The 13,006-nt window shown below is 45.6% G+C and overlaps 1 protein-coding gene across 7 annotated transcripts in view; it reads left to right on the forward strand.

Annotated features, from left to right (window-relative positions):
• The window catches only part of ELMO2 (engulfment and cell motility 2), a 63,378-nt gene extending 50,918 nt beyond the window's left edge, over window positions 1-12,460 (forward strand). For all 7 annotated transcript variants that reach the window (XM_030532859.1, XM_030532857.1, XM_030532862.1 and 4 more), the window contains 7 exons: window positions 8,807-8,943; window positions 9,261-9,424; window positions 9,585-9,697; window positions 9,966-10,073; window positions 10,436-10,518; window positions 10,907-10,984; window positions 11,650-12,460. In XM_030532859.1, the coding sequence (XP_030388719.1) occupies window positions 8,807-8,943; window positions 9,261-9,424; window positions 9,585-9,697; window positions 9,966-10,073; window positions 10,436-10,518; window positions 10,907-10,984; window positions 11,650-11,850 (884 nt within the window). In that variant the 3' untranslated portion in view covers window positions 11,851-12,460. The remainder of the gene's footprint in view (window positions 1-8,806; window positions 8,944-9,260; window positions 9,425-9,584; window positions 9,698-9,965; window positions 10,074-10,435; window positions 10,519-10,906; window positions 10,985-11,649) is intronic.
• Window positions 12,461-13,006: the final 546 nt, after the last annotated feature.

Here is a 13,006-nt window from a genome sequence, read left to right on the forward strand (position 1 = left end):
AGCCCATTCCTTCTCTCCTACTTCAGGTAGGGAACCCTCTTCCATCAGATCAGTATAAGGATCTGTAGGACTAGAACCCAGGTCTGTAGAGTCAGGGCTGCAGTTCTACATCATCACCAGGGAGCCATCCAGAGCCCCATCCAAGGAGCTTTGTGGAGATTAGGTGCTGTAGGAAGAACTGCCCACTGGGTCCAGAGCAGCAATAACCTGCAGCTTTTTGATTGGTCCGTGCTCACTATTTAACCCTAGAGGGTGCCCCAGGAAGTTGTTTAGGCAACCACACAGACCTCTGGCCTGCTGCAACTCCAGACATCCCCTAGCTTTCTGATCTCCAGTCTCCAAACTCAGCCTGAGTCTGACCCTTACTTTTGTCTGTTCATTAGATCTCTTGCGATTACTCTTATCCCTGCTAACTGACTACTCCCTTGTGGCCACCCTTGACTGTGTTGACAGCAGCCCAGCCATCACCCCTAGGTCAAACCACTTACTCCTCTGTCTCTTACTCTCAGAAAAGGATCTTAGAGGGAGTTCCAGCAACATTCCTTAACAGGCACTGATGCATGACTGGCAGTGGATGGGTCAACTACAATCTGACCAGTACCCTTATAATCTGCACCTTGACCTTACTGGCCCTCCTGGAGCCATCCACAGTCCAGGAGCAGACCCCTGTTGCATGTATAGGGGAAAAGGATGACCTCTCAGTCACCACTGGGTCAGTGGCCCCTCCCCTCACCAGAACTAGGGGAAGCCTTTCATGAACAAGTCAAGGCAGCTTGAGAGATTCTCCAACTGTCCTCCCCACCAAAGGGGTCTTCATTTTCTCCTAAGGAGGTGCTTGCTTCAGCCCAGACACCAGCCATTGTTGACTTTAGAGCCTTCCAAGACATGCTCTCAAGGACAGCTGAAACATCAGCTGTTGAGATAACAGTGATCCAAGAGAACACACACAAGTTGTTTGACATTTTTAGCTACTCAGTGCCATCAAGGATTGCCCTCCTGATATAATGAGGGCATACTGGACCCACCAAAGGGACTGTGGCATGCCCCAGTCTCTCTTTCCCCTGCCTGGAACTAAGAAGAAAAGCATTGCCACATACTGTTCAAGAGCTTTGAACATTTTTATATGCATCCAGCACCAGGATTGCTAGTAGTATCTGAAGTTCAGGAGAAAAGACCAGATCCACTAAGGAACTCCTAAAGATAAGGACCCCAGGAAATTAGACCTTTTTAGTCAGAAGGCACATTCATCTGCCTCCCTCCAGGCGTGTATCATGAACTATAAGACCTGGTTCATGAAAGGAGTTTTTTTAGGAGGGAAAGAGTGTGATTCTTCCACCCTCTTCCTATTTTGTCTCCCACAGGAATGCAGAGAAGAGCTCAGAGAAACCATGAGAGGTCCAGATGGTAGCAAAAGACAGCACTACAAGTAGCAATGGACAAGTCCTGGTATGGTTGCTAGATCCATGACTATGGCAATCACAATGCACAGGCTTCCTGGTTACGGGCACCTGTTCAGCAACCAGATGGCTGAGGCACTCCCACTCCCTCAAGGCTTCAAGGACAGTGCTGAGGTCCCCAGGGATCTACATCCCACCACCATATCAAAGCTCTTCCAACATCAGACCCTGCAAAGTCAAAGAGCACTCGCCCATTACCAGGTACCAACCAGATACGCATTCAGAAAGCAGGCCTGTAGCTCCAGGAGCACACGTCATCTTCCTCTGTCATGCAGCAGGTTTGATGGGGCTGTTGAGAACCACATCAAGACCATCCCAGAGCTGACCTTGAGAAACCACCTCACCCACTTCCATCTGGTGTGGTCAGGAATTATACCAGCAAATGAGTGCTGGGCGTGCCCCATGTAATTCTTTTCCTTGCCCCCTACCCACTCTCCTTCCCTGTCCATCTTCATGGACCCCTCACAAGAGCCTGTTACAAAAAAGTGGCCTTATTGCTTCATCTAGGATCCATAGGACAGGCTCTCGACTTTTAGGACACGTACTTCCACACAGAAATCCACCTGGGCCACAGAAGTACCTGAGGTTTACAGTAGAGCCCAAGCACTGCAAGTACAAAGTCTTGCCTTTTTGGTTCTTCCCAGCACCAAGACTCTACAAAATGTGTTGCCACGATGGTGGCACACCTACAAGGGCAGCTATGACTAGATGACTCGCTGTTCAGAGGCAGATCCTGTTAGGAAGCTCTGACCAGACTCAGTTGTGCCCTTCCCCAGTTTGCGGAGCTGGACCTCCTGGTGAATTACAAGAAATTGTTTGTTTTTTATCCCATCACAGATGATAGTTTATACGGGCCAGGATAGATTCCATGACAGCAAGGGTTAATCTGCCAGAAGACAGATTCTTCTTTTTCCAGTTATCACTGAACACAGTGAAATCACAACTAGCTATGATGATACAGATTTGTCATGCATTATTAGGCTATGTGTCCCTGTGAATGTACCTGATGCTGCTTGTCAGAATTCATCTGAGGCCTCTACAGTTCTGGCTCAGGTAAGTTTACTCTTAGGCCAAGTACCTGATGAGCAGGAAAGTCCTACTACTACCTCATGTCCTCTTAGTGCTGGACTGATGGCTGCATGCCAGCAAAGCCCAAAAAGAGATGCAGGTCAAAGTGACCCTGTTGCCAACTATGGCATTAGTTGACATATTGGGTACAGGCTGGGGAGCTCATCTAGGCCATCTACAGATACAAGGAATCTAGTCCGCAGAAGACACAGAGCTGCATATAAATGTTGTAGAACTCAGAGCAATTGGACTGATGTGTATAGCATTTCTCTCAGTCTTACGACATTCCATAGTGCAGGCAGCGAGAGACAATACATTGGCATTTCATTACATGAACAAGGAAGGGGTGCCAGCTCTTTGCCTCTCTTCAAAGGAATGAACAAACCGTGGAAATGGTATTATCTGTATAGCATAACCCTGGGAGCTCTGCACCTCCTGGGAGTTGTCAACAATCTGATGAACGTCCTGAGCAAGCAGTCCGTTACCAGTCACAAGGGTTGATGCAGGATTCTCTCACTAGGTTGACTTTCCATCAGTGGGCGACAATTCTGATGTGTACCACCAAAGACAATACCAAGTGTCCAAACTTCTGTTCCAGAAAGGGCATGATCCTTTGATCATTGCTGGATGTTTTTCTTCTGCAATGGAATCAAGATCTCGTACTGCCTTCCCACTAATTCCGCTAATCCCCAAGACTACTGGCAAAGACACACTATACCAGGGCCATATTCAGAGCCCCTATTGACTGAGGCAGTTCTGGCTGACAGACCTGTTGCAGGTGTCTGTGCAATCACCAGTCAGGCTGCTGGGCCAATTAGACCTTTTCTCACAAGGTCAGATTCTCCATCTGCACTTGACTGCTTGAATGCTGGCTGGTTAAGCACCATGGTAAAGGATTGCTCCCTACAAGTTCAAGAAATCCTGGTACAGAGCAGGAAAACTGACTCCACCAAATGGAAAAAGTTCTCTGTATGGGCTGCCTGATACAGTCTAGTCCAGAAGATTCTCCACTATTTGCTGCAGTTAAAACATTATGGATTGTCCTTTAGTTCAGTCAAGGTCCACTCGTGGCAATATCAGTGTATTATCCACCGATACAGTTGCTCTTGATCTTCTCTAATCCACCACTATCCAAGTTTTTCAAGGATCTAATGGCTACTTACCCACCGGTCAGGGAACTTATTCCAACATAGGACCTCAGCATCATCCTTCTAAGGCTAACGGAGCTCCCCTTTGGGCCCCTCTTGGAGTGTGCTATCCACCATCTCACTCTTAAAACAGTCTTTTTTTGGTGGCCGTCACCTAAGTCAAGGTGAGATAGCTTCAGGCACTGATGCAGAACCCCTGTATGCTTCGTTCCATAAAGACAGGATTGTACTAAGACTTCCTGCAAAATTAATCCCCAATATGGTTTCTGAGTTCAAAAACCAATCTGTTACTTTATCTCTGGTCTTTCCAAAGCCACATTCCACCCAAGAGGTGAAGCTGCTGCACATTCTGGATGTATCAGAGTTCTCCAATATTATAGTGACAGGGCCACACTTTTTAGACTGTGTCGACATCTATTTGTGGCTGTAACCAGCTGCTCCAAGGGGCAGGTTATTTCATCACAAAGACTATCAAAATGGGTAACTCAGTGTATCTTGTTATGTTACTAGCTGGCCACTATACCTCTCCCACTGACTGTTAAGACTCTCTCCACCAGAGCCCAAGCAACATCCACCTGCTTTCTAAAGATGCCAGTTATCCAAAATCTGCAAGGCAGCTGTTAAACAATCCATTCATATTTGTCAAACACTATGGACTGTACTTAGCTGCTAGATCTGATGTCAATTTGGGAGAGCAGTCCTCCAATCTCTATTTGATTGATGCAGCTGATACTTTTAATTCCCACCATCCTGAGGGGACAATGCTTGCCAGTCACTTATAGTGGGATCTACACTGACTGCTACTCAGAAAAGATTCCAAGCTTGCCACATGAGGTTTATGCGAACCTACAGTGGGATCCACACTGATGAATCATGGTGACTGTAGGATAAGAAACTGATCTTTTAATCATTCTTTATGGTACAGTGCAAATCACAGTAGGGGGAATAACATATGGAAGAAAGGGGAAGTTGATAGTAATGACTAAATTTAAAAATTAGGAATAGTAGAAAATTGATAAGAGAAGCAGAGGGACAGAAGGAGAAATCTGTGTCCAGCAGAGTTAAGGACAGTAATAAGGAGGAGTTAAAGTATATTAGAAATAAAAAGAATCCTAAAACTGGTGTTGGTCCTTTTACTAGATGGGATTGTTAGTGTTATCAATAATAATGCAGAAAAGGGAGAAGTGTTCAATAAATATTTCTGTTCTGCATTTGGGGAAAAAACAGGTGATATAGTCGTATCATATGATAACATTCTTTCCAATCCACTAATATCTCAGGAGACTGTTAAACATTTTTTAATCAGCAGAACCAGATAACTTGCATCTATGACTTTTTAAAAGAGCTGGCTGAGGAGCTTGCTGGAAAGTTGATGTTGATTATCAATAAGTCTTGGAACACTGCGGAAGTGCCAGAAGACTGGAAGAAAGCGAATATTGTGCCAATATTTAAAAAGGGTAAACAGGATGACCTTGGTAGTTATAGGCCTGTCAGTCTCACATCGATCCTGGGCAAAATAATAAAACCACTGATACAGAACTCTATTAATAAGAATTAAAGGAGGGTAATATAATTTAATGCCAATCAACATAGGTTTATAGAAAACAGAGCCTTTCAAACTAACTTGATATCTTTCTTTTTTTTTTTTTTTATCATCACAGGTTTGGTTGATAAAGCTAATACCGTTGATGTAAAATACTTGGGTGCCATGAGACATTCTGATTAATTTTATATCGTTCTAATTTTTTTAATGTGGCACACATTAAATAGATTAAAAGATGACTAATTGATGGGTCTCAAAATGTAACTGTAAACAGGGAATCATCATCAAGCAGGTATGTTTCTAATGAGTTCCCACAAGGATTGGTTCTTGGCTTTACGCTATTTAACATTTTTATCAATTATTTGGAAGAAAACATAAAATCACTCTTTTCCAATTACGCAAAAATTGGGGGAGTGATAAATAATGAAGAGGATAGAATCATAGGGTTGGAAGGGACCTCAGGAGGTCATCTAGTCCAACCCCCTGCTCAAAGCAGGACCAACCCCAACTAAATCATCCCAGCCAGGGGTTGGTCAAGTCTGACCTTAAAAACCTCTAAAGATGGAGATTCCACTACCTCCCTAGGTAACCCATTCCGGTGCTTCACCACTCTCCTAGTGAAAAAGTTTTTCCCAATATCCAACCTAAACCTCCCCCACTGCAACTTGAGACCATTACTCCTTGTTCGGTCATCAGGTACCACTGAGAACAGTCTAGATCCATCCTCTTTGGAACCCCCTTTCAGGTAGTTGAAAGCAGCTATCAAATCCCCCCTCATTCTTCTCTTCCGCAGACTAAATAATCCCAGTTCCCTCAGCCTCTCCTCATAAGTCATGTGCTCCAGCCCCCTAATCATTTTTGTTGCCCTCCGCTGGACTCTTTCCAATTTTTCCACATCCTTCTTGTAGTCTGAGGCTCAAAACTGGACACAGTACTCCAGATGAGGTCTTGCCAGTGCCAAATAGAGAGGAATGATCACGTCCCTCGATCTGCTGGCAATGCTCCTACTTATACAGTCCAAAATGCTGTTAGCCTTCTTGGTAACAAGGGCACACTGACTCTCATATCCAGCTTCTCATCCACTGTAACCCCTAGGTCCTTTTCTGATACAGCGTTATCTGAATAGCTTGGTAAACTAGGTGCAACCAAATAATATGCATGTTAATACAGCTAAACGTATATATCTAGAAGCAAAAAATGTAGGCCATACTTACAGGATGGGGAACTCTATCCTGGAAAGCAGTGATTCTGAAAAAGATTTGAGAGTTGTGGTGGATAATCAGCTGAACATGAGCTCCCAGTGCAATACTGTGGCCAAAAGGGCTAATGTGATCCTTTGATGCATAAATAACTTCTACTCCTACTCAGAATTCCCTTATTTTACCTATTTGGCACTGGTGTGACTACTGCTGGAATACAGTGTCTTGTTCTTGTGGCCAGAATTCAAGAACGATGTTGATAAACTGACGTGGTTCAGAGAAGAGCACAGGAATGATTAAAAGATTACAACATACCTTATAGTGATAGACTTAAGGAGTTCAATCTCTTTAGCTTAATACAGAGAAGAATAAAAGATGACATGGTCACAGTCTATAAGTACCTACATGGAGAACAAATATTTTAATAATGGGTTCTTCAGTCTAGCAGAGAGAGGTATAACACGATCCAAGGGCTGGAAATTGAAGCTAGACAAATTCAAACTGGAAATAAAGTGTACATTTTTGACAGGGAGGGTAATTAACTATTGGAACAATTTATCAAGAGTCATGGTAGATTCTCCACCACTGGCAATTTTTATATCAGGATTGGATGTTTTTCTAAAAGACCTGCTCTAGGAATTATTTTGGGGAAGTTCTATGACCTGTGTTATACAGGAGGTCAGACTAGATCAGTTCCCAAACTTGTTCCGCCACTTGTGCAGGGAAAGCCCCTGGCAGGCTGGGCTGGTTTGTTTACCTGCCATGTCCACCGGTTCGGCCAATCGCAGCTCCCAGTGGCCACAGTTCTCTGCTCCAGGCCAATGGGAGCTGCTGAAGCGGTGGCCAGTAAGTCCCTTGGCCCGCACTACTTCCAGCAGCTGCCATTGGCCTGGAGCAGCGAACCGCGGCCACTGGGAGCTGCGATCTGCCGAACCTGCAGATGGAGCAGGTAAACAAACCGGCCCAGCCCACCAGGGGTTTTCCCTGCACAAGCGGCAGAACAAGTTTGAGAACCACTGGACTAGATGATCACAGTGATCCTTTTGACCTTAGAATCGATGAATAAGGTGCCTGAACAAAGCAGCAGAAGTAGCGGAGTATTGCACAGTGATTGTTGCTCACCAGTTAAAAGAGACAGACTGATTCTCAGATCTGGACTCTGAAGTAATTTCCACATCTCCCAACATATACTAGCATGGGTCAGGGGAGGTAAACCATGGACAGGCTCATGTATCCTTTTTAAAATTTATTTATTTAAATTGAATTTAGTAATTTTGCATTAAACTACCATGAGTTCAGCTCCTTTTGCTAGTTTCAAGCTCAGCAGAGTGAAAATCACCTCCGGTGCTTTTCTCAAATTTGGAGACTCCAGGAAAATATGAAGACCAAGTATAGTGGCCAAAGACACAATCACGAGTACAAAGTGTTATCTGTACTACAAGTTTTATTAAAGCACCGAGTAAAGTTAAAATTACGCATGCATATATAAATCTTACAAAAACCATGCAATGACTAAGACAGTAGTCATATTCATATCCTCAAAGATATTCTAGCATCTGATGGATCTCTTAGCAGATGACCATTGATAGAGGGATGATTCCTGCTGGGTTTCCTCATGGGGTTGTCCCTTGTGGGTCTTCCCACTTTTACCCAACCAGTTAACCTCTTCTATATTGTTGTTCTGATCACATATGCGTGAGGGTTTCAACCCTCTTTTCTTTATCTGTACTTCCACACTCCATGAATACTGGGGTGTCCCATTTTTCATAGGTTGTTTCTTAGTTCCTCTTATTCTCATTAGCATCTATGTACAACATGTAACCTGCAGTCAAGACAGGACAGTCCATGTTACAATCAGGTGTCTTGTGGTCTTAGACAATACATGGTAGTTTATTACAATCTAGTTTTCTTTAATATCACCCATTGGCACATCTTTTACAGTAATCTTGTGACTTTACTGGCATAGGGTTATTCCTAGGTCACCCACTCATGTCAAGCATTCTTAAGTCTATGGCCTAATATGGCTAAGCTAAAAGCTTACAGCCCTCAGGTCCTGCATTCCAGCCATGCTTTACTGATATACCTAATACAAACTCATCACTCCAAAATATTTGTCAATTTTATACTTCTATAATCCAACAATTTAAATCTATTTAGCATACATTTATTATATATGAAATAGCATATGAATTGACCATGACACCAAATACCACAATGATTAATGGATGATAAATGAACTACTTGGCTACAATCATGTTAGGGTCAGAAGTGTGTATTACACACACTGTCAGGCTGCTCCAATTGCAACAAGTTTAGTTCTTCCCATGAGCTCCAGGACCTCCTACCCTGGCTGCTCAGACACTCACATAATTTCCTTCTCTGTCCCTGAAGCCAATGAGGGCCGGAACGACTACCACCCCATGTTCTTCACCCATGACCGAGCATTTGAGGAGCTCTTTGCCATCTGCATCCAGCTGCTAAACAAGACCTGGAAGGAGATGAGAGCAACGGCAGAGGATTTCAACAAGGTCAGGAGGATGGGAAGGGCTCTGTATTGGAGAGGGAGAGCGCACAGACAGACTCCTTACTCAGCAAAGTATGGAGCAATGGGGAGGTGTGTACAAGTGCACATAGGAGTATGTTTAGGATACTGGTGAAGGAGGCAGCCCTGTGAACTCTGCTTTTCCTGCCCTGGGCCCTCAAAGCCCTCAGCTGGATGTGCCCCCAACCACACTCTCACTGTATCTGTCCCTTGCAGCCCTTGGCTGAATTCAGCCCTGAATCTCAGCTCCCCTTGGGCAGCAGGAATGTAAGCTGCCTGTTATCTCCCATCCCATCTCTCTAGGTGATGCAGGTTGTACGTGAGCAGATCACCCGAGCTCTGCCCTCCAAACCCAACTCCTTGGACCAGTTCAAGAGCAAGCTGCGCAGCCTAAGCTACTCTGAGATCCTGCGGCTGCGCCAGTCTGAGAGAATGAGCCAAGATGACTTTCAGTCACCCCCCATTGTGTAAGTGCCTGACGGGCAGCTTTCTTCCCCACATACTCATAGACTCATAGATTTTAAGGTCAGAAGGGGCCATTATGATCATCTAGTCTGACCTCCTGCACATTGAATTGCGGGCTGCTAACCCCAGACTCTTGTTTACTCAATTGTCTTTGATCTCCAGGGAGCTGAGAGAGAAAATCCAGCCTGAGATCCTGGAGCTGATAAAACAGCAGCGTCTGACTCGGCTGTGCGAGGGAAGCAGCTTCCGGAAAATTGGGAATCGCAGGAGACAAGGTGGGGCCTGGTACAGCCTCCCGGTGTGGGAGCAGTGAAGCAAATAGGACCAAGTAGCTTTACCAGTTGGCAAGGAAGGGAGTGGATAGACAGGGATGCTACACTGGCCAACAGGCTGGGATGGCACAGAGGTGCACACATACAGGAGACCGCAATCCTTGTCGCAGCTGGCACAGTAGAGAATGAGCTAGTGGGGCTATACAGGGCTATCATGGGGACCTTATCTGAATGACTCTGCTTATGCCATGCTATGCGTTGTGTTTTCCAGAGAGATTCTGGTACTGTCGTCTGGCTCTGAACCACAAGGTTCTACACTACGGAGACCTGGAAGACAATGCCCAGGGCGAAGTGACTTTCGAGTCACTGCAGGAAAAGAGTAGGTCCAGGTTATTGCCCTGACGCTGGCACTAGTGCAATGCCTTATGCTCTGCCACCTAACGACCATTGGTACCAGTGACTACAACACTGACTGGTACTCAGAAGATCTGAATTCAGTTCCTGGCCCTTCCCCAAACCCCTGTGTGACCTTCGATGTGTCACTTGGTACTTCCCACATCCAGGGGTTATGGGGGTAAGTTCATTTGTGTTTGAGGCTAAGACAGTCTAGTAATGGAGTCTGTAGAAAAGCCTGTAAACAGACAGATGGACATGGGGCCATGCATCTCTAACTTCAAGGTAAAGCCCCATCTCTTCATAGTCAGGGTTCCTCCTGTTGTGACTTTCCTGTTTCACTCCTAGTCCCTGTAGCAGACATCAAGGCCATCGTCACAGGGAAGGACTGTCCACACATGAAGGAGAAAAGTGCACTGAAGCAGAACAAGGTAACTGCTCCCTTCCTTTCTTTGGTACAGTCCCTTGGCTGATGAGCAGTTCTTGGAGGGGTGGAAGCAGCAGAAACAAGAGCTCTAAATGACAGCTGTCTATGGGAACCATTTATGCACAGTCCCAGCCTAAATCTGGGACCCCTGCATCTCCTTTCCAGTCCCTGGTCTGTTTGCTGTTTCACTCCGAGAACCACTGCCCACTCAACTTGTTCTGTGACTGGCAAGGTGCTCTGGTGCTAGTTGCACAGTGAGGAGGTGCCCGGGGCACAGGATTGCATTGTGGAGGTGTCCTGGGCTGCAGCTGGGACCCCCAACATTGTTGGTGTAGCAGAAAGGACTGTTATGATGCTTTATCTAGCTGATGATTAAAAACCTCTTCCTTCAGGAAGTGCTGGAATTGGCCTTCTCGATATTGTATGATCCTGATGAGACACTGAACTTCATTGCACCTAATAAGTATGAGGTAAGAAATGGGGCTGTCAAGTTGCAAAGAGGAGACAGGGAAAAAACAGTTCCCCACAGGGTTTGGCCAAGATGCCCCAGTCTCACTGTTAAAAAATGTTGCCTAATGCTCAACCTAAATCTCCCTTGTTTGTAATATCATCCTGTTAAGGCAAGTTCTAGCCCCTTGTACCACCCTGAATGACTTCCCTTAGTCCTTGGTAGAGGTGCCATCTTTCTAAGTTGCCGAGGGGTGCTCGACCCCCGCTCTGGAGAACCCATGGAGTCAGCGTCTATGGTCCTTGGTGTTGGCCATCAACAGGCTGTTCCTCACATGCTCTGAGACGTGATGCCTAAAATTGCATTGTCTTTTCTGCTGCCATGTCACATTGCAAACTCATGTCCAATTGAATGCTCACTCTCATGTTGGGGGTCTCAGTCATTCTTGCTTCCCTAGCTTCTCCCTCCCATTAGGAGTCTGTGGTTGAATTACTTCCCCCCAGATTAATTTGCTGCATTTTCTGAATTTCTCACTTTATTTCCTGCTGTGTCACCAATTTCTGAGGGCCTCCAGTGCGATGTTCCTACCCATGGTTTGTGCTGGTGTATTTTGGGGTGGGCGGCTCCACAGGGGCATTCCCCATGGTTTATGCCGAGGGGTGTAAGTTGTCTACTTGTTCTCCACAGTACTGTATCTGGATCGATGGACTCAATGCCCTCCTGGGGAAGGACATGTCCAGTGAGCTAACCAAAAGTGACCTGGACACGCTGCTGAGCATGGAAATGAAGCTGAGACTCCTGGACCTGGAGAATATCCAGATCCCTGAGGCCCCACCACCCATCCCCAAGGAGCCCAGCAGCTATGACTTTGTCTATCACTATGGTTGACACAGGCAGAACTGGACAGGGACAGGGGAGGAAGGGACAGCTACTGCTGAAAAGAAACTCAGAACCCTGGAGATTGTTCGGAGATTGGCATCATGTCCTTTGTTTGTACAGGACGAGTTCTGAACATGGCAACCACTGATTACTAATCTCTCTATGCCCCAGCCATTCCAGTAGGCCTGCAGCTTCTTGTTTACCCACCTCATTATGAAGTGAGAGTCACGATGCTGGGGTGCCATATGGGGGAGGCACCCCGTTCTCTCACCAGCAACACTGCATGGCACTAGGTGAGGAATATGCCTAGCAAGAGGAGGAGCTCCTGCCCTGGCCATAGGGTTGGCATCCACCCCTGTATCCCAGAAATGTTGAGTCTCCATTCAATCCCACCTTCTACCAGAAAACATAATAAAATCATTGAGTGACTGACAGCTGCTGCAGCAGAAAATGGTGCAAAGAGGGAGTTCTTTGGTCGCTACAGGGGTGACACTGGTGCCTGGGGGACGAGAACAGAAGCCAATGAACAGTTGGGGGTCAGCATCCCTCGGTAACTCATTATTGTATGATTTTTATATGAATTACCATAATATAAATAATAATCCTTACCATATCTATAGTATTTAACTCCTTGAAGTGCTTCATAAGCATTAATGTTAATCCTACAACCCTTTTTTTTATGAGCTGGGAAAACTCAACCACAGACATTTAGTGATTTGTCCAAGGCTACAGAGAAAGGGTCATTGCCTGAGATGGGTTTAAGCTGTGTCACAGCATCTAGCTTTTATGCTTTTTCCTCTATAGCTATTTCCTCCCACAAGCATTGAGTATCTTCTTGTCCATCTGTCCATCCATCCATGCGATACCAAGATCCAGCATCAAGGCACTGATGCTGCTTCTATATTTCAAGGGCATCAGACGTTCTTTGCTTGCTTCACCAGATCACATACTCCAAGCCTCTGCACAGGGAGAGGTAAGGAGGAATTTCCAGCAGGAGTGAGTGCTCTTCCAGGCAGTCATGGAGCAGTGAGAATCATATGTGAACTAATGTTCTCTGAGTAGCGTTGTTCTCCTTCCCTCATACTCCTGGAGGCTGGGAAGACCGTGAATGTAGCAGCCACTTAGCAGGTGAAACAAATTTTCCCTAATTACATCTGTCATGCAA

Source organism: Gopherus evgoodei, chromosome 14 (genome assembly GCF_007399415.2).
Source record: "Gopherus evgoodei ecotype Sinaloan lineage chromosome 14, rGopEvg1_v1.p, whole genome shotgun sequence".
Classification (NCBI taxonomy): Eukaryota; Metazoa; Chordata; order Testudines; family Testudinidae; genus Gopherus; species Gopherus evgoodei.